The sequence below is a fragment of the Pimephales promelas genome, chromosome 12 (assembly GCF_988280905.1).
Source record: "Pimephales promelas chromosome 12, fPimPro1.hap1.1, whole genome shotgun sequence".
NCBI classification, from domain to species: Eukaryota; Metazoa; Chordata; class Actinopteri; order Cypriniformes; family Leuciscidae; genus Pimephales; species Pimephales promelas.
In genome coordinates this window covers 11,673,745-11,701,635 of record NC_142780.1, presented here as the reverse complement: position 1 = coordinate 11,701,635, position 27,891 = coordinate 11,673,745, and the positions used below count along the sequence as shown (strand labels likewise).

At 38.4% G+C, this 27,891-nt stretch overlaps 1 protein-coding gene across 7 annotated transcripts in view; it reads right to left on the bottom strand.

Annotated features, from left to right (window-relative positions):
- Window positions 1-27,891, bottom strand: part of grb10b (growth factor receptor-bound protein 10b) — a 142,877-nt gene that overhangs the window by 43,219 nt on the left and 71,767 nt on the right. For 6 of the 7 annotated variants that reach the window (XR_016145690.1, XM_089117501.1, XM_089117497.1 and 3 more), the window contains 2 exons: window positions 18,353-18,563; window positions 16,582-16,723 (listed from right to left, as the gene is read on the bottom strand). Coding sequence is in view for 6 of the 7 variants with exons in the window: in XM_089117501.1 (XP_088973627.1) it covers window positions 16,582-16,723; window positions 18,353-18,563 (353 nt within the window). In the remaining variant the exon portion in view is untranslated. The remainder of the gene's footprint in view (window positions 1-16,581; window positions 16,724-18,352; window positions 18,564-27,891) is intronic. The other variant, XM_089117499.1, reaches the window with a different exon arrangement.

Here is a 27,891-nt window from a genome sequence, read left to right as displayed (position 1 = left end):
TTAAGTCGTTATTTATGTTTTTTCGCACAAAAAGTAGTCTCGTCGCTTGATAAACTTATAATTGAGCCGCTGTAGGCACATGGAATATTTAAACCTTTTCTTTAATGACTTTATGGGCCGTCAAGAGCCAGTCCCTTAGGCATCCTATGTAGGACTGATCCAGCTCTCAGATTCAATCAAAAATATCTTTATTTGTGTTCCGAAGATGAACGAAGGTCTTACGGGGTTGGTACAGCATGGGGGTGAGTAATTAATGACTTAATTTTCATTTTTGGGTGAACTAACCCTTTAATGAGGTAGCAAAAGTTTAAAGGTTCAAACCCTGCAAGGTTTGAGACACTACTATTGCGTCCTCGAGCAAGACACGCAACCCATGGACTAGCTATAATCGAAACAAGGCATAATGTTTCTTAGAAAAATGATTATGATCAGATCACTGCAATCTCATTCAGTCAGGGACGCATACAGCTGCAATGCATGTGTAGTGTAAATGTTGATGCGTCATAGCATCAAATGATTGCCTACAAATGTACTGGATAATCACTGCACCAAAACAAGAATAATAAACTTTCTCAATACAAATACATAAAGTAGCAAAGCAGCATTTCTGACATGAGTTTTGGCCAACACGTGAGTAAAAAGTGGTATTTAAAGTGGTATTGTCAAGCATTATTAAAGGGATAGTTAAATAATAATTAAAATAATGTCTAATTATTTATTCACCCTCATGTCCTTTGCCTCTCCAGCTTTATTTTTATTTATTTTTTTAAAAAAGTGTTTTTGTTTCCACACAATGAAAGTGAGTGGGGTCCAATGTTGTTTTGGACCCCATTGACTTTCAGTGTATAGACAAACACAGTTTGCACCGTTTAAAATATCTCTCTTTTTATTTTGTGCTCCGCAGAAAAAAAAAGAAAGTCACGCTTGGAACAAGTCAATGATTCATTCACTCGACAGATTTGTTAAAAAAATGCTGATTTGTTCTGGAACAAAAATGTTGATTCTTTCTAAAACACTTTTACACAGATGTGCAACTGGTCAGCTATTGCTTTGTTGGAAACTTTGTCCATTGGCGGAGCAAAAATAGACAAAGAACCTACAAATATTGTGTATGTGTAACATTTAGGACATGGAGAGAAGAGAAAATGGTGAGGCGAGGATCAATATGCTCCTAATATAAAAGCAATTTCACTCTCCCAATCATGTTGGTCTGAATATCAGCACGGCTGTGATGATTACCTGTTCTGATATTTAGAACATCACCCTCTTGCTTGTCTGTTTTTGTTTAAATATCACCTCCTGGTATGACAAAAAAAAGACACAATGACCTCAGACCAATTGACAACCTCTGCCCATACCACACCTCAGCGTCTAGAGAAAACCCAACACATTAAGCAGTCCTCATTCTATCTCAAGTTGTGCCATATTGTGTGGGCTTGATGAGCCTGCAAGCCCTTCCCAGTTCTGGGTTATTTCCAGCCGCTTACCTCACCCAATGTAAAAATGCATCAACACATTAAAGTGAGGTAAGATAGTATTAAGCATATTGCTCATCCCCTTATTTCAGTTCCAGGCCTTCTCAGTGGGTGCCAGAACCTGATGTCAGTGAGTGCTTTAAATGGATTAAAACCATTGTGTAACACTCACTCTCTCTCTCTCTCTCTCTCTCTCTCTCTCTCTATCTATCTCTCTCTCTCTCTCTCTCTCTCTCTCTCTCTCTCTCTCTCTCTCTCTCTCTCTCTCTCTCTCCTTCTCTTTTGCTGTGCTGTTGTGTTTCTGATAAGAGTGGAAGATTGTAGAATGGAATGGACCATATGAAATCTGTTACACATAAACTTTGAACTTGACTTGGGTAGGACACACATGAAATTCATATGATTTCTGAATATGCAGAGCCATGCTGAGCCATGGCATGCTGGCTTGTGGAAGCGCTCTGGTTCGCGTGCCTTCCGCGTGGGACCTGGGAGAGCAATGGGGGCCTGTCAGAAAGCGCCCGCAGCTCGGAAAATTCTGTAAACACAAAACGTCTTGTTTTTTTACCAGGCCGACAGACATCTGCACTTCTTTGAGCATGCATTTCAGAAAAAAAATAACTATCCAGGGGGTGCAAACCAGAGGCAGCTGTGGGAAGGTAACATGTAAAAGGGTCCAAAAACCAGCTTCATATCACACATGATTTTCAGAATGCTCTACGTTGCCAGTAAACAATGCTCTGAAGACACATACCGTGGTGCAAAGGTGTATTTGGATACGCATACAAAACTTAAGTATGACGGTAGGAATCTAACAGCATAAATAGCAATAAATAGTTTCAAAATGGCATTTATATTAAAGGAAGAAAACACACCCTTGTGTAAAAGAAGTGTGCTTATTTGTGTTGAAGGTACCCTTACTTCAAAACTGTACTTGCAGATAGTATTAAAAAATAAAAGGCCAATTAAGCATACTTAAAGCTGCAATACCTAAGATTTAGATGCCGCTAGAGGGCGCTACATTCAAAACAACAACAACAACGGCTTTGCTTGATGACGACGTGGAGGAACGCGGAATGATGGGAACTGTTGTTTTCAACTCCACCGTGGATAAATCAGTCAGACGGGAATCGAAAATTAGTTGTCATGGATGAGGTAAAGTTCGATTTCTATAAACGTTGCGTTTAATGACTGGCTGGTGGCTGGTCCTCCTTGGTAACTTTATAAAAATAAAAAAATCAATTTAATGTACGTTTGACACATCTTTTCATGTCGTGTAAGTATTCAACCACAGCTACAGTTTCACAAAATTAACGTTAAGGGGGTCACACACCGGACGAGAAACTGCAGCGCCGCGTCGCGCCACATCTTTAAAATTCGAAAACATTATTATCTATAAGTGTAACGTTACACGTACCGGCAGCGCCATTCGGCGTCTGTCCGCGGCGCCCAGCAACGCCTCAGGACCGTGTTCAAAATCCTGCTGCGCCACAGAGCGCCATTTACATAGTTTTATATAAAATTTTTATTATTTTTGTCTCAAATCGTTGCTAAAGGATCCTGACTTCGCCCTATGCTGCAATATGCATTTAGTTTTGCAGTCATTTACAGAAATCAGCTGCTTGAATGACAATTGCTGATGTTATTATTCGATTTTTCAGGTGAGATTCTCAATTCATTCAGTGAACGGATAGTCTGAGGTAAAGTTTTCAGAATGCAAACTCAGCAACGATTGTATTTAATTGTACAGTACAATCATAACATAGAACAGACATTATCTTCATTTCATGTCATTAAACATAACAATATGGCTGGCCATACACTGATGAGAAAGTGCGCGTCCGGTGTTCGATAACGTTACTGTGGAGTTGTCCTAAACGTGGCGCGACGCTTCTCGTCCGGTGTGTGACCCCTTTACAGCCAACAGTTCACATTCCGAGAATAAATGAAAAGAATAATTGTGCTCCATTCCATAACAAATGCGCGAAACAAGCTGACGTTTGTTGCTTGATAGACGCTAACGCACAACTACAACTACTGCATTTGTCCAGGACTACACGTAGTACGAGCGGAAACCGAGGTAAGCGGATATGACGCGATTGACTGGCGACTCCCAGCTCACCCCTGCTCATACGCCCCGTTTGCTTGGTTAAAATCTCAATTTTCAATTTTTTTAGGGCCCGAGCACTAACAGTGCGAGGACCCTATTGAAACTGTTAGGATTATTTTTAGGGCCCGAGCACTAACAGTGCGAGGACCCTATTGAAACTGTTAGGATTATTTTTTTTTTTTTTTTTTTCTTTTTTCTGCAAAGTAAGTGCCATTTTCGGGGCCGCAACATGCTCAAAAACTCACCAAATTTGGCACGCATGTCAGGACTGGTGAAAAATTTCGTATTTTGTGGGTTTCGCGGATGGGAGGGGCAAAATGGCTCGCTAGCGCCACCTAGAAAATTGGAAAAAATTAGCCCCTCGTCCACGTTCAACCTACATGCACGAAATTTGGTGGGGACGTGTATCATATCAAGACGCACAAAAAAGCCTCAAGAACCCATAGCCTAAACTCGACAGGAGGTCCGCCATTTTGAATTTGGCGGCCATTTTTGGATGATTTACTCATTACGTTCTTTAACAAACTCCTCCTAGGGATTTAGTCGGATCGACTTCAAATTTCTGCTGTGCCTTCTAAAGGCATTGACAAAGTAAAGTTGTGCTCTCTGCGCGTTTTCATCGATGGGCGTGTCCGTGGCGTCGATGATTCGCCATGAAACAGGAAGTTGTAGTAACTTGGCTGTAAATGCCCAGATCTGCACGAAATTTGACACATTTGACAAGAGTCCCGCCCTGAACAAATCTACATGCCGACATTCACCCTAAGTCGTAGCGCCACCTGCTGGCAATAGGAAGTGACCTTTAACGTAACAGCCCCCGCCATATGTTTGACCGACATGTACGAAATTTCTGTGGTACATCTACCATGACCAGACGTACAAAAAAGCCTCAAGAACCTATACCCTAAACTCGACAGGAAGTCCGCCATTTTGAATTTGGCGACCGATTTGGGACGATTTACACACTCCGTACTTTAACGAACTCCTCCTAGGGATTTAGTAGGATCAACTTCAAATTTCTGCTGTACCTTCTAAAGGCATTGACGATGTAAAGTTGTGCTATCTGCGCATTTTCGTCGATGGGCGTGTCCGTGGCATCGATGATTCGCAATGAAACAGGAAGTTGTAGTAACTTGGCTGTAAATGCCCAGATCTACACAAAATTTTACACATTTGACAAGAGTCCCGCCCTGAACAAATCTACATGCCGACATTCACCCACATTCATAGCGCCACCTAGTGGCAAGAGAAAGTGACTTTTAACGAAGCAGCCCCCGTCGCATGTTTGACCGACATGTACGAAATTTCTGTGGTACATCTACCATGTCCAGACGCACAGAAAAGTCTCTTGGAGCGATGCCCTAAACTCAACAGGAAGTCAGCCATTTCTAATTTTACCGCCATTTTTGGATGATTTACTCATTACGTACTTTAACGAACTCCTCCTAGGGATTTAGTCAGATCGACTTCAAATTTCTGCTGTGCCTTCTAAAGGCATTGACGATGAAAAGTTGTGCTATCTGCACGTTTCCGTCGATGGGCGTGTCCGTGGCGTCGATGATTCGCCATGAAACAGGAAGTTGTAGTAACTTGGCTGTAAATGTCCAGATCTGCACGAAATTCAACACATTTGACAAGAGTCCCGCCCTGAACAAATCTACATGCCGACATTCACCCACAGTCATAGCGCCACCTGCTGGCAACAGGAAGTGGCCTTTAACGAAGCAGTGTGGCAAATGCACAGCCGCACTGGCTGAGCTGCAGAAAATGAAACGCGGCCGCCTCAGACCCCGACGTGCTACAGGTGCGAGGGCCCGCCCATCGCTGCTTGCAGCTTTAATTTTTTTTTTTATTTTATTTTTTTCTTTTTTCTGCAAAGTAAGTGCCATTTTCGGGGCCGCAACATGCTCAAAAACTCACCAAATTTGGCACGCATGTCAGGACTGGTGAAAAATTTTGTATTTTGTGGGTTTCGCAGATGGGCGGGGCAAAATGGCACGCTAGCGCCACCTAGAAAATTGGAAAAAATTAGCCCCTCGTCCACGTTCAACCTACATGCACGAAATTTGGTGGGGACGTGTATCATATCAAGACGCACAAAAAAGCCTCAAGAACCCATACCCTAAACTCGACAGGAAGTCCGCCATTTTGAATTTGGCGGCCATTTTTGGACGATTTACACACTCCGTACTTTAACGAACTCCTCCTAGGGATTTAGTCGGATCGACTTCAAATTTCTGCTGTGCCTTCTAAAGGCATTGACGATGTAAAGTTGTGCTATCTGCGCGTTTTCGTCGATGGCCGTGTCCGTGGCGTCGAAGATTCGCCATGAAACAGGAAGTTGTAGTAACTTGGCTGTAAATGCCCAGATCTGCACGAAATTTTACACATTTGACAAGAGTCCCGTCCTGAACAAATCTACATGCCGACATTCACCCACAGTCATAGCGCCACCTGCTGGCAACAGGAAGTGAAATTTAACGAAGCAGCCTCCGCCGCTTGTTTGACCGATATGTACGAAATTTCTGTGGTACATCTACCATGACCAGACGCACAAAAAAGCCTCAAGAACCCATACCCTAAACTCGACATGAAGTCCGCCATTTTGAATTTTGCGACCGATTTGGGACGATTTACACCATCCGTACTTTAACGAACTCCTCCTAGGGATTTAGTGGGATCAACTTCAAATTTCTGCTGTACCTTCTAAAGGCATTGACGATGTAAAGTTGTGCTATCTGCGCGTTTTCGTCGATGGGTGTGACCGTGGCGTCGATGATTCGCCATGAAACAGGAATTTGTAGTAACTTGGCTGCAAATGCTCAGATCTGCACGAAATTTTACACATTTGACAAGAGTCCCGCCCTGAACAAATCTACATGCCGATATTCACCCACAGTCATAGCGCCATCTGCTGGCAACAGGAAGTGATCTTTAATGAAGCAGCCCCCGCCGCTTGTTTGACCGACATGTACGAAATTTCTGTGGTGCATCTACCATGACCAGACGCACAAAAAAGCCTCAAGAACCCATACCCTAAACTCGACAGGAAGTCCGCCATTTTGAATTTGGCCACCCATTTGGGAAGATTTACACACTCCGTACTTTAACGAACTCCTCCTAGGGATTTAGTCGGATCAACTTCAAATTTCTGCTGTACCTTCTAAAGGCATTGACGATGTAAAGTTGTGCTATCTGCGCGTTTTCGTCAATGGGTGTGTCCGTGGCGTCGATGATTCGCCATGAAACAGGAAGTTGTAGTAACTTGGCTGTAAATGCCCAGATCTACACGAAATTTAACACGTTTGACAAGAGTCCCGCCCTGAACAAATCTACATGCCCACATTCACCCACAGTCATAGCGCCACCTCCTGGCAACAGGAAGTGACCTTTAACGAAGCAGCGTAGCAAATGCACATCCGCACTGGCTGAGCTGCAGAAAATGCAACACGGCTGCCTCAGACCCCGACGTGCTACAGGTGCGAGGGCCCGCCCATCGCTGCTTGCAGCTTTATTTTTTTTTAAACATTGTTTGAAACATTTGGAATATTGTGAGTTATCATCATAACTAAATATATAACACTAGCCTTGTGATTTTGGGATATTTGAATGCAAAAATCTTAGGTATTCCACCTTTAATGAGAGCACATTTTCATGAATGTTACTTAACACACTTAAGTACCCATTTAAAAAAGTGCACTTTGTAATAATGCCAAATGAAAAGTTTTAATTTCATATGTTTTTATAATCTTTTGTTGCGCTTTAAAGAAGTGTTGATGTGCTGACAAACACACTAAAGCACATGTAATTATCTGGTTATCATTTTAAATTTAGTGTGTTATTTGTTATTACATTTAAAGTTGGCATGAAACAGAAGTTGTGATAGTCAGTGAAACGGCCTCTTGAACAAGAAAAAAAATACGGCGGGACTTGATTTTGTCCATCGGTAATTGATTGGATCATTGTGGTTTGCTATTTCTGTGATCTCATATTTGTCTCGCCCAAGTGTCAGTAAACATGTCATCAGAGAAGAGAAAAGAAAGGAGGTGAGAGCATATGAATTAAAATAAAAGATGATGAAATGCATGGGTAAACATTTATAATAATTACTGTAATCTTACATTAAAAAAATAAGAATGGTTCATTTTGAATTCAATGTAGCCTATTTTAAATGTATTAAATTGCAACATCATTACAAATATGAAGTTAAAATATTTTTAAATTCAATAAAAACTATATTAGTTAAGTTATTAAAGGGATAGTTCACTTTGAAATAAATTTTTGATATATTTTAGCTTACCTTGAGGGCATCCAAGATGTGCACCTCTTTGAGGTGAACCGAGGGTGGACCCCCTAAACCTGTATTATATGACTGATAGACAACAACGGTTTGACCAAAAATGTCAAAATTGAAAATACTGTGGAAACAAAAACACCTACATCTTGGATGCCCTTGAGGTAAGCTAAAACATACCAAAAATTAATTTCAAAGTGAACTATCCCTTTAATAAAGTTGACCATAAATGCTTGTCAGTACATTCGGCATATATTTTTGCATGTAATTAACAAAGAAGGCAGCAGACAACTGAGAGAACGGTGCAGTACATGGACATTTTAGAAAGCGCACAGGCTTAAACGGAAGAAGCAGCATTTTTAATGAATAAAAGTTCCTATTTCAATATCTTAACCAAAAGAAAATGCATAGTTACATAAAGATCATGTCGCTGAGTGGCTGGTGAACAGGGAGAAGACTTTATAGTCACCTATAGGCTAAAGTGTGCGTTTGTTGTGGGGGAAAAATAACATGTCTCAAAATTACATTTGAAAGGTTTATTATTTCCGCTTACTTAGACATCAGTGTTTTTTTCCCCTCAAATTATAAATGGTTCGCTAGTAATTGTGTAAAAGAAAACATTATTTGGTTGAAAACTGTCTGAACGTGTGATAATAAATGACAACTGACACGCGCTGCTGAACGCACTCTATCACGCGCTCTCTGGCTCAGTGCCAAACGTGCTGAGATCATGCATCAATGATACAGTGCTATACTACAGTCAGTGATTATTACAGTCCAAGTCAAGTCCGAGTCATGCGACTCGAGTCCACAACCCTGGGTTCATTAACTGGACCAGGTGTGCTTGAGCAAGAACACATGAAATATCTGAACTGGCTAGGTTTTTTGATTGTCACAAGGCAAAAGTATTGTCCAAAAAGTTAAGAAATATCATTACCCTTCACAAAAAAAGGGACAGGATAAGCAACAGTGGCTACACTACCTGGATGGGGCAAAAAAGGGTAGCTATCAACGGCTGCAACCAGATTTTTGAGGAAGCGGGTTCAGAAAAACCCTAAAAATGATCCCAAACATACCTCAAATTCCATCAAGGCTTGCTTGCAGAATAAGTCTTGGAAGATTCTACAGTGACCAACACAGTCACCTGACTTGCAGTACACAAACCCAAGAATATTTATTTCTTTAATATTTTGCAACAGGTCATTACAGCAAAATAAGACTGCTCAACTCACCTTAATTAAATGTCACATTTAATTCTGTAAACATTATCTTCTACACATTAACTGAAGTGCAAAAACTTGCTCTTGAACATTCAGGACACAAGACAGGACATAATTATTCTCTGAATAGGACGATACGATACGATAGTCGGTGTTACGTGTTCAGTCGCAACACCAGTTTCATCACTTACCAACCGCGGCAACGCAAGAATAAACTTTTTTTTTAACGCAATTACACAGTATCCGTTCAATCCTGTGTATTACACACACACACAGAGAGAGAGAACAGATGCGCGTCAGTATCGAGTTCTCTTTCGGGCTTGAACAAATCAGTACACACAAATTATGGAAAAATGTCTGTTTTGTCAAATGTCCTCATAAGAGCTGTCTAAAATTATTTGAATAAAGTCTTAAATGAACATTTGTGAGAAAATGGGATGCGTGTCAGATTGCGTCTTTGTACCACATTGCACTGCATTAACGTGTAGCCTACAGCTTACGCTCAACGGCTGTCCGAATTCACTCACTCGTTTTCATTCACTCCTTCAATTGAACGGTATTAGTGGACTTAGGGAATAAGCCTAACTTAGTGAATAATTGTTTAGGGGGCGATTTCAGATTCAACCTATGTTCTCAAGCAGTGAAAAATAGAGAAACCTATGAAGAAAACCAGACAGTAAAACAGATCATTTTATAATTAAAAATGCAAAAAAAGATTGATACTTGGTGCCTGTGTATCGATACAGTATTGCCACAGAAAATATTGCAATACTATGCTGTATTGATTTTTCCCCTAGCCTAATTTTTACACTTAATGCAAAGGAACCTACACCCAGATATTTAGAGGCTTGAGGCAAGCATGCTTAGCAAACCACCACCAATGTGAGGGGCGACACACGAATATTAAAGGACAACTCCGGCGCAAAATTAACCTTTTGTCTAATTACATATTGCTACCTAGTCAACCGTTATCTGAGATTTGTTTTCATGATTGCCGAATGTAAATAGTTTTATCTCTAAAAACAGTTTAGCCTATAACGCTAGTATAATGCTAGTATATGGGGAATAGAGTAATGACAAATAAAAATCGCTTGTTATTACCACTAACAAGGTTCAAAATAGCCCCACACTAACACGGCAGCATAATAAGGGTCCCTACATTCAAACCGAAGCATTGAGAACTTTGTCAGAGTCCATACAGTTTAATAAGAAGATATTTTATACACACATTCAACTTCGCAAATACAGGAAGAAGCCATCTTTGAGAAATAGTCTCTACCAGTCGATCTACGAACGCCGATCCAAGTGCGCTGAACTGTGCAGAATCTCATATGGTCCGTTGTTTCCGGAAGAAACGCAAACACGAACCGTTTTCTTCTCTTCAATGTACACGTAGCCTACTGTTCGCGCTCACATTATCACCTTATTCACATCTCATCGGTGCACTTGGATCGGCGTTCGTAGATCGACTGGTAGAGACTATTTCTCAAAGATGGCTTCTTCCTGTATTTGCGAAGTTGACTGTGTGTATAAAACATCTTCTTATTAAACTGTTTGGACTCTGACAAAGTTCTCAATGCTTCGGTTTGAATGTAGGGACCCTTATTATGCTGTCGTGTTACTGTGGGGCTATTTTGAGCCTTGTTAGTGGTAATAACAAGCGATTTTTATTTGTCATTACTCTATGCCCCGTATACTAGCATTATACTAGTGTTATAGGCTAAACTGTTTTTAGAGATAAAACTATTTACATCCGGCAATCATGAAAACAAATCTCAGATAATGGTTGACTAGGTAGCAATGTATTATTAGACCAAATGTTCATTTTGCACCGGAGTTGTCCTTTAAATGACTGAAGTTCAGAGCTATAATCTCTAACGACTCTCTAAAAGTGAGTGGAGAATTGCTGCTCTAATATAAGGTTATAGTATAAGGTATATGTCCATACAGCCAACCTGTTCACTACTACAGATTGGCACTAACAGCTATATGAGCCTGATGACTCTAACATAAAAGGAGGCCTATGAGAAGGGTATGCATAGCATACCTATAAATGGGAACTTCAGGGCCCTAATTTCACAATCCTATGAAAACCCTATTTAACACATCCTTAATACTTTCTAACAGGAAACCGTGGTCTATTATTGAACTTGCTAAAAACTCTCTTGAAGGACAGCTCAACCTGCTGCCCATAGAGCAATGGTCTAAACGACATTCACAAAATGGAGGCCTATAACTATAAAGAGCACTTTTACTACCATACCCGACGCCAGACCTACAGAAGGGTTCCAAATTGAAGGAATAACACATAATAGGTCCAGCCTCAGGGCTGATGCAAGAAGCGCTTGGAGTGAGAGATTTACATGCTTCAAATCTGTTGGCCGATCTGGGGTGTGTTTCCCGTACAACGACGTAGTTCACTGTTTCACTACCATAGTACGATGCATCGTTGGAAAAATCAACTAGCTAGTCGCGACTGTTTCCCGAAACCCACTGTCGCAAAGTATCGTTCAACCACGTTGGTTTCGCACGTGGTGGAGTAATAACTACTTTTAATGAAACTGTTTGAGATCCAATTAACGCTAGATTTGTTTTATATAAATTACAGACATGTCATCTGAGGACTATTTCTAATTGTTCTCAGTTGTTTTGCTTTATTACCAGACTCAATATTTGGCTCGTTCTTAGTAGAGCACGTTCGCACATGCACACTCTTCAAACACGTTACTTCAAATCTCTTGACAAACTAAAAGATGTAAATTACATTTGTATGTATTATAAATAAAGGGCACCGGTTGTACTGAATGTCAGCTTGCTTATTTTGCTCAAGATAAGGATTTATTACCTCCAAATGTCATGCAATATAGAAACAATGCCTATAGCCACAGGTCGAGAGCTGTCGTTCAAACCACACAACTTTGCGATGCTGTTTGCGAATGTCCATTGCAACGATGGTTTCGGGAAACACTGACTCGTTAAACTATGCAGATAACGACGGAACTTGCGACCATAGTTGGCTAACGATGCTTTCGGGAAACGCAGCCCAGCCTGGTATGCTTGCAGCACTGCCATTGTGTGCAAGGTATCACCAGACAGATTTGCTGCTGCGTATGCCCTACCATTTTAGTTCGCGAACACCTCACTGTTATGCTGATGATACTCAGCTCTATATTTCTTCACACCCTGATAAAACTTACTCCAAACCAGCTTCTTCCATCTTGAAAATATATAAAAATGATGTCATATGTGTAACCCCTCCACCCGGGTCCTACTCGACCCACTCCGAGCGAGCCTCGAACCCAGGTCTCCGGCGTGAGAGTCGGGCGCTCTAACAAGGAGGCTAAAGACTGCAGCATACAAACAAGACAGTCCCTGAAGACGAAAAAGTTGTTGACATGTTCATCCAGGCTCCCCTTATATACTTTCGAGTCGCACTAGTAGTGATGTCATAGGCTGTCGCCAGCCAATAGGATTGCCGTGATTAGAAGAGTGTTTCAGACACCGGTTTACACGGTGGCGTTCCCCTTTGTGTCAAATCAATGCAGTGCGAGTTCCCTTTCGAAAGGGAACAGCGAGCAGGTAATGGTAATCAATTAACAAATGAGTAACCATAGCAACAAATGACCATCAGAAACATAAATGAAATACTAATTATGACAAAAATTCAGCTAATTATATTTAATATGAATTTAAATTATGATGCATTTTCTTTTTAATTGCATTTAACATGCACATTAGTGGTGTTTTAACATTCCACTTAAAAATATATATATTTGGCACTGTCAGGTTGTATGAGGAGTGGAATGCATGTATTTTAAAAAGGTGATTTATTGTAAATGAATGAAAAAACACACATTTAAAGCCCCAAACATGCTTGGGCTACTGCAGATACAATAAAGTTATGAAATAATAAAGACATAACTATTATTTCATATATCAGGCTTTGCAGGGTTGAAACGGTGCTGATTTAGTTTTGACACATTGAGATGCACCACTTGCATCCTTTGTTAAAGGACAAGTTCGGTATTTTACAATTAAAGCCCTGTTTTAAGATCGTCCCTGATGAAATAGAATGATTAAGATTGTTTTTAAGACAGATGCTCCTGTCACGATAATTTTTGGATTCTGTGTTAGCACCCCCCCACCTTTATAATGAAAGCATAGGTGCACTCGAACAATCATTCATTAAAACACATAAAACTTTAGTTTACAAAGACGTGAAACTCACCGAGTGGTCTGGGGTGTTCACTGATATGCTCACAGAAAAATCGCTGCAAAAGATGCTTTCCAACAGGTTTTATCGTAGTTTTTGTCCAAGTCCATTTTCTTCCTGTTTTTGGTAGTCCACAGTAGTCGATTATCGATTTTGCGTGCGCGATCCTCAGTTATCTAGTTACCAATGATCGCGCACATGAACTCGACACTTTATTACTGTGGACTTCGACCAAAAACAGGAAGAAAATGGACTTGGACAAAAACTACGATAAAACACAGAATCCAATCCAGGAGCATCTGTCTAACAAACAATCTTAACTATTCTATTTCATCAGGGACGATCTTAAAACAGGGCTTTAATTGTAAAATACCGAACTTGTCCTTTAAGACAGTGTCATCACATGTTTTAGGGCCCTGCAACAAAAATGTTCTCATTTCCCATATTCCAAAATAATGTCTGCTCTTCACATGAACTTCACATTCAAACAACAGGCTTGATGCTTGATGTCTTGATTATATTTATGGACATCATCAGTCACTGAAGATTTGTCAGCTGGTTTAAATGACTTCCAGGCCTTTTTCTAGGTTGTTTTCGCTTTTGTACAGACCAAAAGCCTTCTCTAGCACTTAGAGCCCTACTGGGTTTCATCAACAGGACAATAAACTTAAAGAGAGAGGGATTAGGGAAACTGATTAATGTCTGTAGCGATTTTACGGTAACATTGGGACCATGTTACGGTAACAGACCGACCGGGGCCCCATATGAAGGAGGATAGCCTGGAGCAATGACATGGCTTTCCAGGAATATATTGGGGCCTCAGTCAGATCACACATGACAGCCAGAGGTCTAGAGATAGCTATATACACACGCACGCACACAACAGATGCTCTCACGCACACACACACAGAGATCCAAACAATGCATGCGCGATATATACAAATAAATACAGGTGCCGGCAAATCATCACAGACACACATGCACACATAAGACTATCCTAAATGTGACAAAATGTAGTGCATGTGTCTTTGACACATTGCACGTTGGTCCTTATTTGCAACTCGAGTTCAAATCTGTCTTCCATCATTTCCCCATCACACCTCCTCTCTTTTCTTAATAGTTTCCCATCTGTCCTATCCCGTTAACGACCAAAAGCCCGTAAAAAACAAAAACAAAAACCCTGAAAATACAATTATTTTGTTTTGAATGAAGATATTATTACGGTTTAGGCGACATTTGTGTGGACATAACTTTTTATTGCTGCTGTAAGTGAGCTCTTACTGTAAGAGCAAATGAGTCACACCATACAGGAAGTGACCAGTTTCTTAGGAAACCAGTTAAACCAATACACCACACTGAACTCCATTTCAGCACATTTCAAATCCTATGTATTCCCAACAGTATTTACTATTTAAAATCCCCAAATATGGCACAATGAGAATATCTAAGTCATATTTCAAAAAAAAAAAAAAAAATTGTGTGCTTGTTACACATTACATATGATGCTGTTACTATAGTAATAACTATAAATTATACATAATTACATGAAACTAACCCAAAACCAATATTTGTATGAATGTATGATCAGTTGAAAGAATGAGTGAGTGAATGGGTGAAAGTGAGGTAATATGTAAAGCGCTTTGGTGGCCATTGTGACAGCGCTATATAAATGCAGTCCATTTACCATTCCAACCTATTGATTTTGCTCTTGATTTTGCATGTACTTAATTACTAAAGTAATAACAGTAAATTATGCATATTTACTGACCCTAAACCAAACCCTGACCCGTAATGAATTAATTAATATTACAAAGAACTTATTTTTGTAGTTACACAGTAGCAGCGTCACCTCATGAAAGACGGAAGGAAAGACATTGGCCCTCATTTATCAAAAGTGCGTACACCACATTTCCAGCGTACACCTTGCGTACACTCAAAACCACGGTGAGTTTGAGATTTATCAATATGGACATTGGCGTACGGCACGCTTGAATCCTACACCAGCTCAGGAGGTGGTGTACGCACGTTTTGAGTTAGTGAGGAAATGCGCAGAAAAATTCCTAACACCACAAAACGCACTGACAAAATAAAAGATATGATATATTATGACCCACTGTAAAACAAACAAACAAACAAAAAAAAAACATTATAAACTTTAATTAAAACTTTAAATAAACTGTTTAATTTGTGTGACTTTACCAAAGCATTTGATTTGTAAGCATATATTCCTTCAGTTGCGAGCCCGCTTTACCCTGACGTTTCAGGATTATCCCCGGCAGGTGGGCACGGACTGGGTTCGGTAGCCTAATGAAAGGCTTTCAATGACCAAAAAATAATTCAGACTGACAAAATAATAAAAAATGCATTCTTCTTCTTTTAAATGATAATAATAATAGAAATAATAATAACAACATCCTTCTTCTAAATAACAATAAGCATCATTAATGCAAATCATAATAATAAGAAGAATACTATTACAAATTGTCATGCAATTATTAATGTGAATGAATGCTACTTCACATCACATCATCATCACTATTATACATGTGACGTGATTCGAAATTGAATGCTAATTTCAAAAGACGTGCTGTAAAATAATGCATTGTGATAGGTCATTTCGGCTCCACGTCGGAGAAGTTTCTCTTCTTTGCCGTCTTCCGTGTGTCCATGGCGTAAAATAAGGGCGTGGAGGGAGCGGAGACTTGAATATTTAGGGGCGTGTTATTCTAATGACGATCGTTTTCGGCCGGGGGATTTATCAAGGGCAGGTATTGCGTACACCTGGATTTCAAAGGTACGCACATCTTCATAAATCAGGCGGTGAGAGGAGTGTAAGCATAATCTTACACCAAAATATACACCCGTTTCTACGCAAGATTGATAAATGAGGGCCAGTGTTTTTAAAAATATGTCTGCACATTATCACACATCAGATTCAAATATGCGCCAGGTTTGATGTCAATGACATTAAAATAAAATAATTACTTAAATTTTAATGTGTCCCTCACTTAAAGCAATCATATGGTCCAGAATACTTATTGTTGCTTTGTGTGTGTTTGTGTGTGTGTTTGGAGCACATATGGCCTGATATTTTCTAAAAATGTGTTGCGCAAATATTCTTCAGAATTTCTCGTTTTGTGTTCCATGGAAGAAAGAAAATATTGCTTTGTTGTTTGGCCCAACGTGGCGATGAGTATGTAATGACAGAATTTCTATTTTTGAGTAAACTAGTCCTTGCAGTGAGAGAGGAATGAGAACAAAGGGTCTCTTACATATTTGCCTGAGGGCTGACACTGAGGTAAGGAGCCAGAGCTGAGTGTAGGGGAACTCGCAGGGCTGCAGAGCTCAGGAAAGGGATTGGGGATGGCAGGTAGAGAGGACGTTCGGTACTGTTGCTCCTCTTCCTGAAGTCTTCTGGAAGAATAAAGCAAAATCTCCAATTTAGGGTTATATTACGAAACAAGAAACCTTGTCTCTAAGCCAAAGGTACTACTGTCAGCCTCAAATTGTTGCCAGCTTTGGGCAGCATTAGCATTTTGGGCCATTTTTTGAAGCTGCCATTAGACAGGGAGTCCTTTTGAAGTGGGGACTTCAGAGAAAAGCTGAAACACACACACACACACACACACATTTGTGCCGTAGGTTTGAGAGCATGAGGGAGTGTGTGATTTGGAATTCTGAATGGTAACCTCTGAGTGAACCTTTGCTTGAGTGAACCCTCGTTCACAAGCTCGTTTTGCTCAACTTCCTGCTCTGATCCACAGCTGAGAGGCGAAAACACGCACAACAAATGGAAAGCATTAATTCTCAGAGGTTTCAGTATAACAGAGCAATGGAATAACAATAGTGATGGAGGCAAAGAAAGCAAAGCTGAAAATGATCAAAGTGGTGTGTGTGTGTGTGCTTCATTTAAGCTATGGTTTTGGAAAATCCTTGAAGTTTTGATGTAATTTGCTCTGTTTTTTGTCATTTCAAATGTGCTCTGTGCATGTTTGCAAACTTACTGTACACTATATTAAGAAATATCTGAATGTTGCTGTTTAAATTCTTCATTAATCAACTGATCAGTTTTTCACAATGACTTTTGTGCAACTGGTCCCGAGGTGATTTTTAGTGAATGTATGAAGTCACTTCCCTTCAACTACAGGTGTACTTTATCATAATTAGAAACATGTTTCCCCAATGTTTAAAACAATAAAGGTTCAAGTACACTTTAAGGTAAGTTTACACAACAACAATATGAGTACAGACAACACAATTGTTAAAATTCACACGTCCCCGTGAAATCCCCATTCACACATATCCGTGAAAACGACTAAAACCCCTGTATTCTGCTCCCAGGCCTTTAGATGGCGATGAAACACTATAGATTTTTTATTATTATTATTATTTTTTTTTTCAAACTTCTAGTAACAACAGATCACAGCATGAGAAAAAGGAGACAATTACATCAAATTGCAATATAAGTACAGTAAAGATAAAAAAAACAGAGGAAGTAACTTAAATTACATATTGCTCAACATATTATCATACATTTTCACAAATTTGGCACCTTTTTTGTTATTAATTATTTTTAGTGTGTTAATAAAATAATTAAATTCACAGAGAAAAACCTTTAACTTGGGTACTCTTAAATAATTTTATTTGCATTTATGAATAAAATATTAGTTAAAATTAAACACGTAATGCACATGTGCATGATGTCATTGTCTTCAGAAATTTACGTTTTTGTTGTTTACACGAGAACGTTTTCAAAAATTTGCACTTTGACAAAACTTTGCCACCCAAAACGCCGACTGTCATGTAATCGAATGGCCAAAACGCATAAAAGGTTTTACGTTTTTAGTTGAAAGCTGTTTTGTTTAAACAGTCCCTCAAACTCTATATTGATTGTTTTAAAATGTCGGACGTATAAACTTGCTTCTTTCTTTAAAATAAACACCCCAAATGACATTCATACATTTTAAAGTGTGGCTTCAGAGTCTAAATACATTTTGGGGAAAACCGTATGTGTGCGCTTCATATATTTTCAGGGTTTTTTACCTGACAGCGTGGATGTGCATAGGCTGGGACCGCCGCAGTTTCTGGTGTGGGGAGGTGGACTGAGAGTGTGTGTGACACGCAGCGGGTCGGTGCGGCTGCTGGCCATTGTGCAGCAGTGGAGTGGATTCAGTCTGAACACTGCAAGAAGCGTACAGACTCTCAAAGGACGAGTTCATGTCATTCACCAGAGCTTCTAGATCCACGTCATCCTCTGGTAGAGAGAGAAAGGGGAAGAAAATCAGACAAAACCACATCTATTAGTAACATATCAAGTAAAATCAAGTTACCAGGTACATTAGATCCCTATATGTGATCTAATGTACATTATATATCTGCAGTTGCAGAGCAGGAGAACAGGTGTTTCAAGTCACATCCATTACTAAATTGGGTTTGTTATCATGGCTGGAACATTGTATTAAGCAAAAAGCATCTTGGTTCCATAATCACACCACTAGAGGGCGATCTAAATTGTAATAAACTCTCACATTGTATTTGAGGGATGTGCAGACCTATATGTCTCAATCCTGCTCTTAAGCATTGAAGGGATAGCTGACCTAACAATTTAAATGTTGTCATCATTTACTAACCCCCTTAACTTGTTTCAAACCTGTAAAAATGCATTTCTTCTGCTGAACAAAAAAAGAAGATATTTTTGAAGAATGTCCATAACCAAACGGTTGATGGACCCCACTGACTTCCAGAGTATGGAAAACTAAAATCATGGAAGTCAATGGGGCCTCTCAACTGTATGTTACTCAACATTATCTTTTGAGTTCAACTGAAGAAAGAAATTCATACAAATTCATAAATTCAAGTTTATGGGTGAGTAATGATGAGTAAATGATGACATAATTTTCATTCCTGGGTGAACTATCTAATTGCACACACACACACACACACACACACACACACACACACACACACACACACACACACACACACACACACACACACACACATATATATATATATATATATATTATGAACAAGTTTAATACATTAGAGTCTAAGCTTTGGAAGTTTGGAACAGATATACCTTTAAAATACATCTCACAAAGACAAAATACTAAACAACACAACACAAAATACAAAGAGACACACACACACACACACACACACACACACATATATATATATATATATATATATATATATATATATACATATATATTAGGGCTGTCAAAGGATTAATCGCGATTATTCGCATCCAAAATAAAAGTTTGTGTTTACATAACATATGTGGGTATAATTATTTTAATATATAAATACACACACATGCTTGTGTATAGAAATATAGAAATATTTTCATGTATAAACTTTATATAGATTTATATATTAATAATTTATTATATATATTTTATATATATAAAAATTATATATTATATATTATATATATTTTATATATATATATATATATATATATATATATATATATATATATTTTTTTTTTTTTCTTAAATATACATGCATGTATGTGTTTTTATACAAAATAATACACAGTGCACCCACATATATTATGTAAACTCAAACTTCGTTTGACAGCCTTAATATATATATATATATATATATATATATATATATATATATATATATATATATATATATATATATATATTGATTGTATGTATTGTGCTAAATGCTAAATACATCAGCACATCTATGTATCATGAACTGAATCTTTGTAGTAATGCAGGGACCATTCTGCACCTTATATATATATATATATATATATATATATATATATATATATATATATATATATATATAATTTCTTTGCTGTAGCTATAAGGTGAGGCATGAATAACAACAAACAACTTTTAAAAATATTTAGTTATTTCAGCAGTACTTGAAGTTGTTGTTTTTTTTTTTTTTTCATGGGGACCTGGGTACAAATGTTTTGAACAAATTGTTTTGGTCAAAATTGCCTTTTATACAACACCTTATCTAGAAGAAATTGATTACAATTGGCAAAAGGATTGGTTACCAGTGCCCTCTGCAAGACCTTTTTCTGAAAACCCATCAGATAATCAGCTGATCCCTATGTATTAATAGAGACAGGTAAGCCCCTTCTCTACTTAGAGATCCTGGAGAGCTACACGATACATTCACACACAAAGGCCTTAGCACAGGGGGAGGTTTGAGAGTGAAGTCACGCCATGGGGTAAAAGAGACAAAGTACTTATAGGCCTGTGTAAAACTAATAATTACATAAAATATGAGGGCTTGGTGACATTAACTGGAAAAAAAAAAACATTTAAGAGACAGATAAAAAAATGTTTTGACTTTAGCGGTAAGCTCACTCTGTTCCTAGTCTGAACCCAAACTCTGTTGAAACCAGACAAACAAGTCTATGCTCTGAAAGAGCTGTGAATATTTCTAATTGAACATGGCTGATCAGCATGACTGAATCACATATTTGGCAAACATCAGTCATGATGCAATTCTGTCCTACCACTAAATCAGTATATTTAAATCTATGCACTAATGTTAATTCGAAGTGTAAATCTAAATCTAATCTCATAACTTTGTAACATCAAGCACACGTTCCCATATATTCTGGTCACTCACTTCCATGAAATTTGAATGAATGGTAAAGGTTTAAGGCCTCAAAATGGAAGCACTATAAAGGTATCTTGAATATATATATATATATATATATATATATATATAGTATACATGTGGGCTAAATTCAGAGTCTTCTGAAGTCATATGATACTGTAGCTGTGAGTAATGAACAGTCTGAAATTAATTAATTCATAATACAGTTCAAGAGTTGCAACCAGATTATTGAGTCCCAAAACTTATAGACCATTTCACAAGATGTAAACAACACTGGTCCAGAAGCAGTTCCTGTTTCAGTTTTTTAACACTACATAAAAGCTGGGATAAAATACAACCAACAGAACATTTAAAACTGAATCAAAAAGTTAAACAAACATCTTTAAGATGTTTTCTTTACATGTGAAATAAAGAAAACAGTTACAAACTGAAACAGGAAGTGTTTCTGGACCAGTGTTGTTTACATCTTGTGAAATGGTCTATACCAGTGACCAGTTGACAAATCAGACATCATTAAAATAGTCGTTTCTCACTCAAAGCTATTGTATACATTCAAATGACTTGAAATAAAATACATTTAAACTTCTATATGATTTTTTTTAATTCTCCATTTGCATTGCACTGAAAAAAAAAGAAACTCATATAGATTTGAAATTACATGAAGATATGTAAATAATGTTAATAATAATTTGCGTGTGAACTGTTTCTTTAACAGTACAGTGGAATATGCATGTACTTGGCCTTCTGAAATGGAAACAGAGGCATATTATTGTAAATCCAGCAGAGGGTGCTAAAAAAGCAAGCAGATACAAATCTAAGCAAATTACACACTGGACAAATTCTAATCTGTAGTTAGCATCCTTTTATTTCCAAACGAGCATTTGATACTTTTTTTTTTTTTTTGCACTTTACAAATAAACTGTCCGTTCTCAACCAGCCTCACTGAGGTATAGTTACAATAGGCACCAATGTGACTAGGTGTACGTTTACGAAGATAACTGTTTTAGATAGGGTTATGCAGGCACTCCAGAAGTAAACACAGGGTTAAACAGACATGAATTAATAATAATAATAATAATGTGCACTGATAAATAATTTAAAATAAAACTGCATTATAACAATAAATTCAAATAATAATAATGATGATGATAAATAATTGCCAATTTTGAATTCATGGTAAATCTAATTGATGAACAAATTTATTCAGACCACTTTTGTGTACTGGATTAAACAATGAGTTGAAACCCTGCAGGCATTTTCAACGTATATGGGTGAATCGAAAACATGGATAAAGGTTGAATCACTGTTGAATTCTGTTTCGATTTTACAAATAGAATACATTTTAATATTAACATCTTCACACAGATCTTATAAAGAGATTTACTAACAGCTTGCGACAGCACAAACCCTCTTTTGGCTTTAAAAAACTGTACGGATTTGCTAAAGACACACAGTGAGAAAGTTAGGGTTGAAAAGGAGTGGACAGGGACATTTCTGACCTTTTTGTATCAGCATTTGTAGGAGTTTCCCTTTCAGATGCAGCATTTATAGGAGGGGAGTATTTAAATGAATCATGCAAGGTGATTTAGCTATTAAGGTTTGCGCTCGTCACTTTACTAGTAGTTGAGCCATTATTTACCACTCCAAAAAAGCACGTCTTAAACCAGACGCTAGATTGCGTTGGTCTATATGGAAATGATCCGGCTGCATCAGATCCCTGTTCTTGAAATTGCCAGTAGGTCACGCACAGAACATTACCATTTGTGCTTTTTTGGAATTGCGCCCACACGTAAATTTGCCCTGTTTAGTAAATCTGTCCCTATGTAGGCCATGTAGGTTTTGATAATGTTTTCACAAACATTTAACCTTAACCCTGAGGGGATCTTAGGGGTTTTTTTGGCCATGGTGAAGCCCTAACATTTGTTTATTTTTGTATTTTTAGGGTTTTTTTATAAACCAATTAGTGGATAAAGTCAGATTACACTGTATTCAGCACAAACTCTGCTACAGTAATATGTGTACAGCATGTATGTACATGTTTGTAATTTTGAAAAAATAACATGAGTGGTTGCTGAAAACACTAAAAATTTAAGTGACTGAAATAAGCAACCCGGTCTCATCCCAAGACGTCATATAACTGACGTTTTGGGACGTCTTTTGACCATACGTCAATATTCGCCTTTTTAGGGCCCCCTTAAACGTCGGTAGATGAGGTTATGGGATCCTAACTCTACCCCATACCTAAACCTAACCCTAAACCTAACCCGTCACCTAATTGACGTTAAAGGTAAAGCGTCATTTGTATGACGGCCCGGGATCGCCATCTACCGACGTTTAAGGGGGCCCTAAAAAGGCGGATATTGACGTATGGTCAAAATACGCCCCAAGACGTCAGTTATATGACTTTTTGGGATGAGACTGTGTTAAAATAAGGCCATAAAACACATACTAAACACAAGACTTTTGAGTACTGGATCTTATATAATTTTTGTAATGTACAAAATAATTTGTAATTACAAAACATTGTGAAAATCACCCTGCCCATAACTCCACCCCAATACTTTTTGTTTAGACAGGAAATAAGTGAGGAGGTGTGAATGATGTGTGCTTCACACCTGAGGAGATAAAGACCCTCACCTAATATACCTTTCAATGAGGAATGTGACTGCTACAAAAAATGGTGAATTCTGAAGAAAGACGTTTCAATGCTGAAACAACAACTGACATTTTCAGCAGGTTAGTCACATGCTCAAGGAAATGATTTATCCATGAATCAGAGATTTCTACATCTCTACTCTCATAGTCTGGGTTTCCCCATGCTGCCTTCCCGCAGCGTGATTTATCCGCAATATGGGTGCCATGGTTCTGATTTCATTTAGGGAACCAATCACAGAACGGGGAGGGAGCAGCAAGGCGATGACGACATATATGCGACACACCGAAGAAGTTTGTTTATTTCTATGGATTCAACATGGCAGCGGATGCACAACTACCTTTTGATACAGCCTTAGATATTGTTATGTAGTTTAGAATGCTAGTCTATTTTGAAAAAAAGACTTTAACTTTTGGCGTTAAAGTCCCCGTGAAATCAAAATTGAACCTATTTACTTTGTTAGCGCATATTACTAGTCTTGTGGTGAACAATTAATCCGTGCAAGTAAAAATATATTAAAAAACCTGAATAATACTAATACTCTCAATACTCTCAAGAATGGGCTACGTAGCTATGTTCATTTAATTGGAAAGAATAAACAGAATATTCTTTAAAAAGTAACTGTTTGGTTCATAATGAGAGGTATACGATTCAGATCTTCGAGTCTTTTAGGGATGATAAAAAAAATTGACATAAGAAAGTTCAACTATTAATTATTTAGAGACATCCTGGAGACAGCAAACCATCCTTCAACCTTTCCTCTGGATATGAGTCACTGAATTCTAAAAGCTTTTTGTTTTACAGAAAATTTTAAAAATTGAAATCTGGTATTTTTCAGGTAGAGGTCTGTCAGGGGGGCCTGAGACTCATCTCAGACGTATCTTACATGAATGATTCAGGAGAACAGCTTCTCCAGGCCCGCCGGCTGCCGTCAGTACTCAGAATTCAGCGAGTGCAGATCGTAATGCAAACTGACTCAGCAGCCATGGGAACACTGCATCAAATGTCTTATTAGCTTGTGGGAAATCAAATCTGATTAAAGTACTGCTAAAATTATTTGTGAAAGTACAGTGACAGAATCTGAGTATAGCCATTGGAGCGGTTTCAATTCCAGGCTGAGGTGAATTGAGTTTTTCCAACGTTTTTGCCATTTCACATCAGAATGGTGGTAGAGCCAGAACTGGTGCTTGGCTGGTTGGAGTCAAGAACCAAACAATTCTAAAGATTTGAGAGTCAAATGATGACCTAAGTGGATTTGTTTCAGTCCAAGTCAAGGGTTAGTGCTTTTTTCAGCAAGGACACATTACATTAATGAACAGTGTGACAGTACATTAATGATGTAAACTAATAAAAGATTTCTATTTCAAATAAATTCTGTTCTTTTGAAGTTTCTATTCCTTAAAAAAAATCATGATAAAATCCTGGTATGTGGTATGGTTTCCACAATCATGGTTTCCACACGCAAAATAAAGCCAAGCAGGACAAATGTTTTCAACTGTGATAATATTGAGAACCAAATCAGCATATATTAGAATGATGTATGAATGATCACGTGACACTGAAGACTGAAGTAATTGCTGCTAAAAATTCAGCACTTCATCACAATAATAAATTACATTTTAAAATATATTATAAAGTTATTTTAAATTGTAATAACATTTCACAATATTACAGCTTTTTCTGTTTTTTTTTTTAATCAAATTAATGCAGCCTTGGTGAGCATAGAGACTTTGTAATCTAATTACATTTTTATTATTAATTTATGTTCTTTTTTGTTGTTGTTGTTGTTGTTTGTTTGTTTGTTCTGTTGGATATTTATCTTTTTACTATTGTGACACCATCTATGGTGTCCTTGAAGACTAGCATTGGATGTACTCCACCTAATGTTTCCCTTTCGAAGTGGAACTTTGATGCTGTGTCTTCGTGTTGATGCTATGGGGAACACGATCAGAGTGAGCAGTGTCTGATGCATGTGTAAACAATTGGAAATAATCATTGGCAGACGACAGTCAATTATGTCACATGTGGAGTGCCATATGGGTATGAGTTAGACATCTAAGCTTTTTTGTCTTCAGGAGCCGCTTGTTTGTCTGCGCGTGTAAGACAAGAGTCTGTTGGAGCGTGTTCAACTCTCAACGAAGCTGGATGCACTCATTGTGGTAAAAAGCTCTGTTCTTGCTTGATTTTCTCCCGAGGGACAAGTCTCAAACTCGGTCCTAGAGGGCCACTGTCCTGCAGAGTTTAGCGGTCGGACAGATGTTTACAGAGCTGGGATCTCAGTCAGCAGCTTCCATGAGATATATCCCTCTCTGGGGGTTCTGTGAGGAATGAAGGAGTGGTATTGACAGTAGCAGAGTTAGGGAACATTTTCTGCATATACCTGCATGAGTTCTCCAATAGAGAAGTTAAAGGGGTGGATGGAGTTGCAATTCAGCTCTATTGCCCTCTCCAACTTCATAGGCATGGAAAGTATATTGGAGACAGATTATCTTTGCACGCTTCTCTAGAAGAACAATGCTTAAGCCTTGCATCCTTAGGGTTGCTGCAGTCCCTCCCCAACTATTGTTGAGTTCTGATGTAAGGATATACTGTACACTCCCCTTGAATGTGTGATTCTATAGGCAAATCAGGGTATTATCTGCTCTCCCCTGGTTACATTGGGATCTTTAAGTAGGGAATACAATTCCCTACTTACGGCTTCATTGGAGTATAAAGCCTGGTTCAAGAGAATTATTGGACAAACTGCAATATGTCCGTCAGACAAAATGGTGTTAAGATCGTTAATGGCGTACAGATCAGGCACTCTTTTACACTCATGGGCACTCCGTGTGTGACCTCATGGGCTGCCATCTGACGATGATTATTGCCGTTTGTTTAAACTTGATGGCATCCCCCATAGCATCGACAACAAAAGACACAACATCTCCTTCCCCTTTTCAGGGAACGTGGTTGCAAGGTTGACACTGCTATATGTCAGTGTCATTATTCTAACATTATTTTTGTAACATAAAAAACACTCTCACCTCAGAAAAACATTATATTTGTTTGTAGCACACAATCTTAAATTGCATGCGCAAATGCGAAGGCGCACGCTTATACACTCACTACCTAAGGATTATTAGGAACACAATACTAATACTGTATTTGACTTCCTTTCGCCTTCAGAACTGCCTTAATTCTACATGGCATTGATTTAACAAGGAGGTGAAGGCATTCTTTAGAAATGTTGGGCTATATTGATAGGATAGCATCTTGCAGTTGATGGAGATTTGTGGGATGCACATCCAGGGCACAAAGCTCCCATTCCACCACATCCCAAGGATGCTCTATTGGGTTGAGATCTGGTGACTGTGGCAGCCATTTTAGTACAGTGAACTCATTGTCATGTTCAAGAAACCAATTTGAAATCGAGAAATCAAGACTCATCAGACCAGGCAACATTTTTCCAGTCTTCAACTGTCCAATTTTGGTGAGCTTGTAGTCTGTTTTTTTCTATTTGGAGATGAGTAGTGCAGATGAGTGGTACCCGGTGGGGTCTTCTGCTGTTGTAGCCCATCCGCCTCAAGGTTGTGCGTGTTGTGGCTCCACAAATGCTTTGCTGCATACCTCGGTTGTAACGAGTGGTTATTTCAGTCAAAGTTGTTCTTCTATCAGCTTGAATCAGTCGGCCCCTTCTTCTCTAACCTCTAGCATCAAAAAGGCATTTTCGCCCACAGGACTGTCGCGTACCGGACGTTTTTCCCTTTTCACAACATTCTTTGTAAACCCTAGAAATAGTTGTGAGTGAAAATTCCAGTAACTGAGCAAATTGTGAAATACTCAGACCGGCCTGCCTGGCACAAACAACCATGCCACGCTCAAAATAGCTTAAAATCACCTTCCTTTCCCTTTCTGGCATTCAGTTTGTAGTTCAGGAGATTGTCTTGACCAGGACCACACCCCTAAATACATTGAAGCAACTGCCATGTGATTGGTTGATTAGATAATTGCATTAATTAGATATTGAACAGGTGCTCAATATAGAATAAAGAGCAAAATAAGTTATGAGCATGCAAAGTCGTAGTTACATTGTCAATTAGTAAGTCATGAAATTATGAAAAAGTACTAATAAACTACTTAACCGGTCAGTTGTGTTTAAGCTGGGAAGGATTTACATGTAGCTTTTTCATTTTATTCATCAGGAGCAGTTTCATTATATTTCATTTACAGTTCAGTTCATATACAGTATATATAGGAATTAGCTCAGATTCCTAAAATAATTATTCGTTTTTTGTCTCGCCCAAATGTGCCATCTCAGTAATCAACTGGATGTTGTCAGTAATGATTA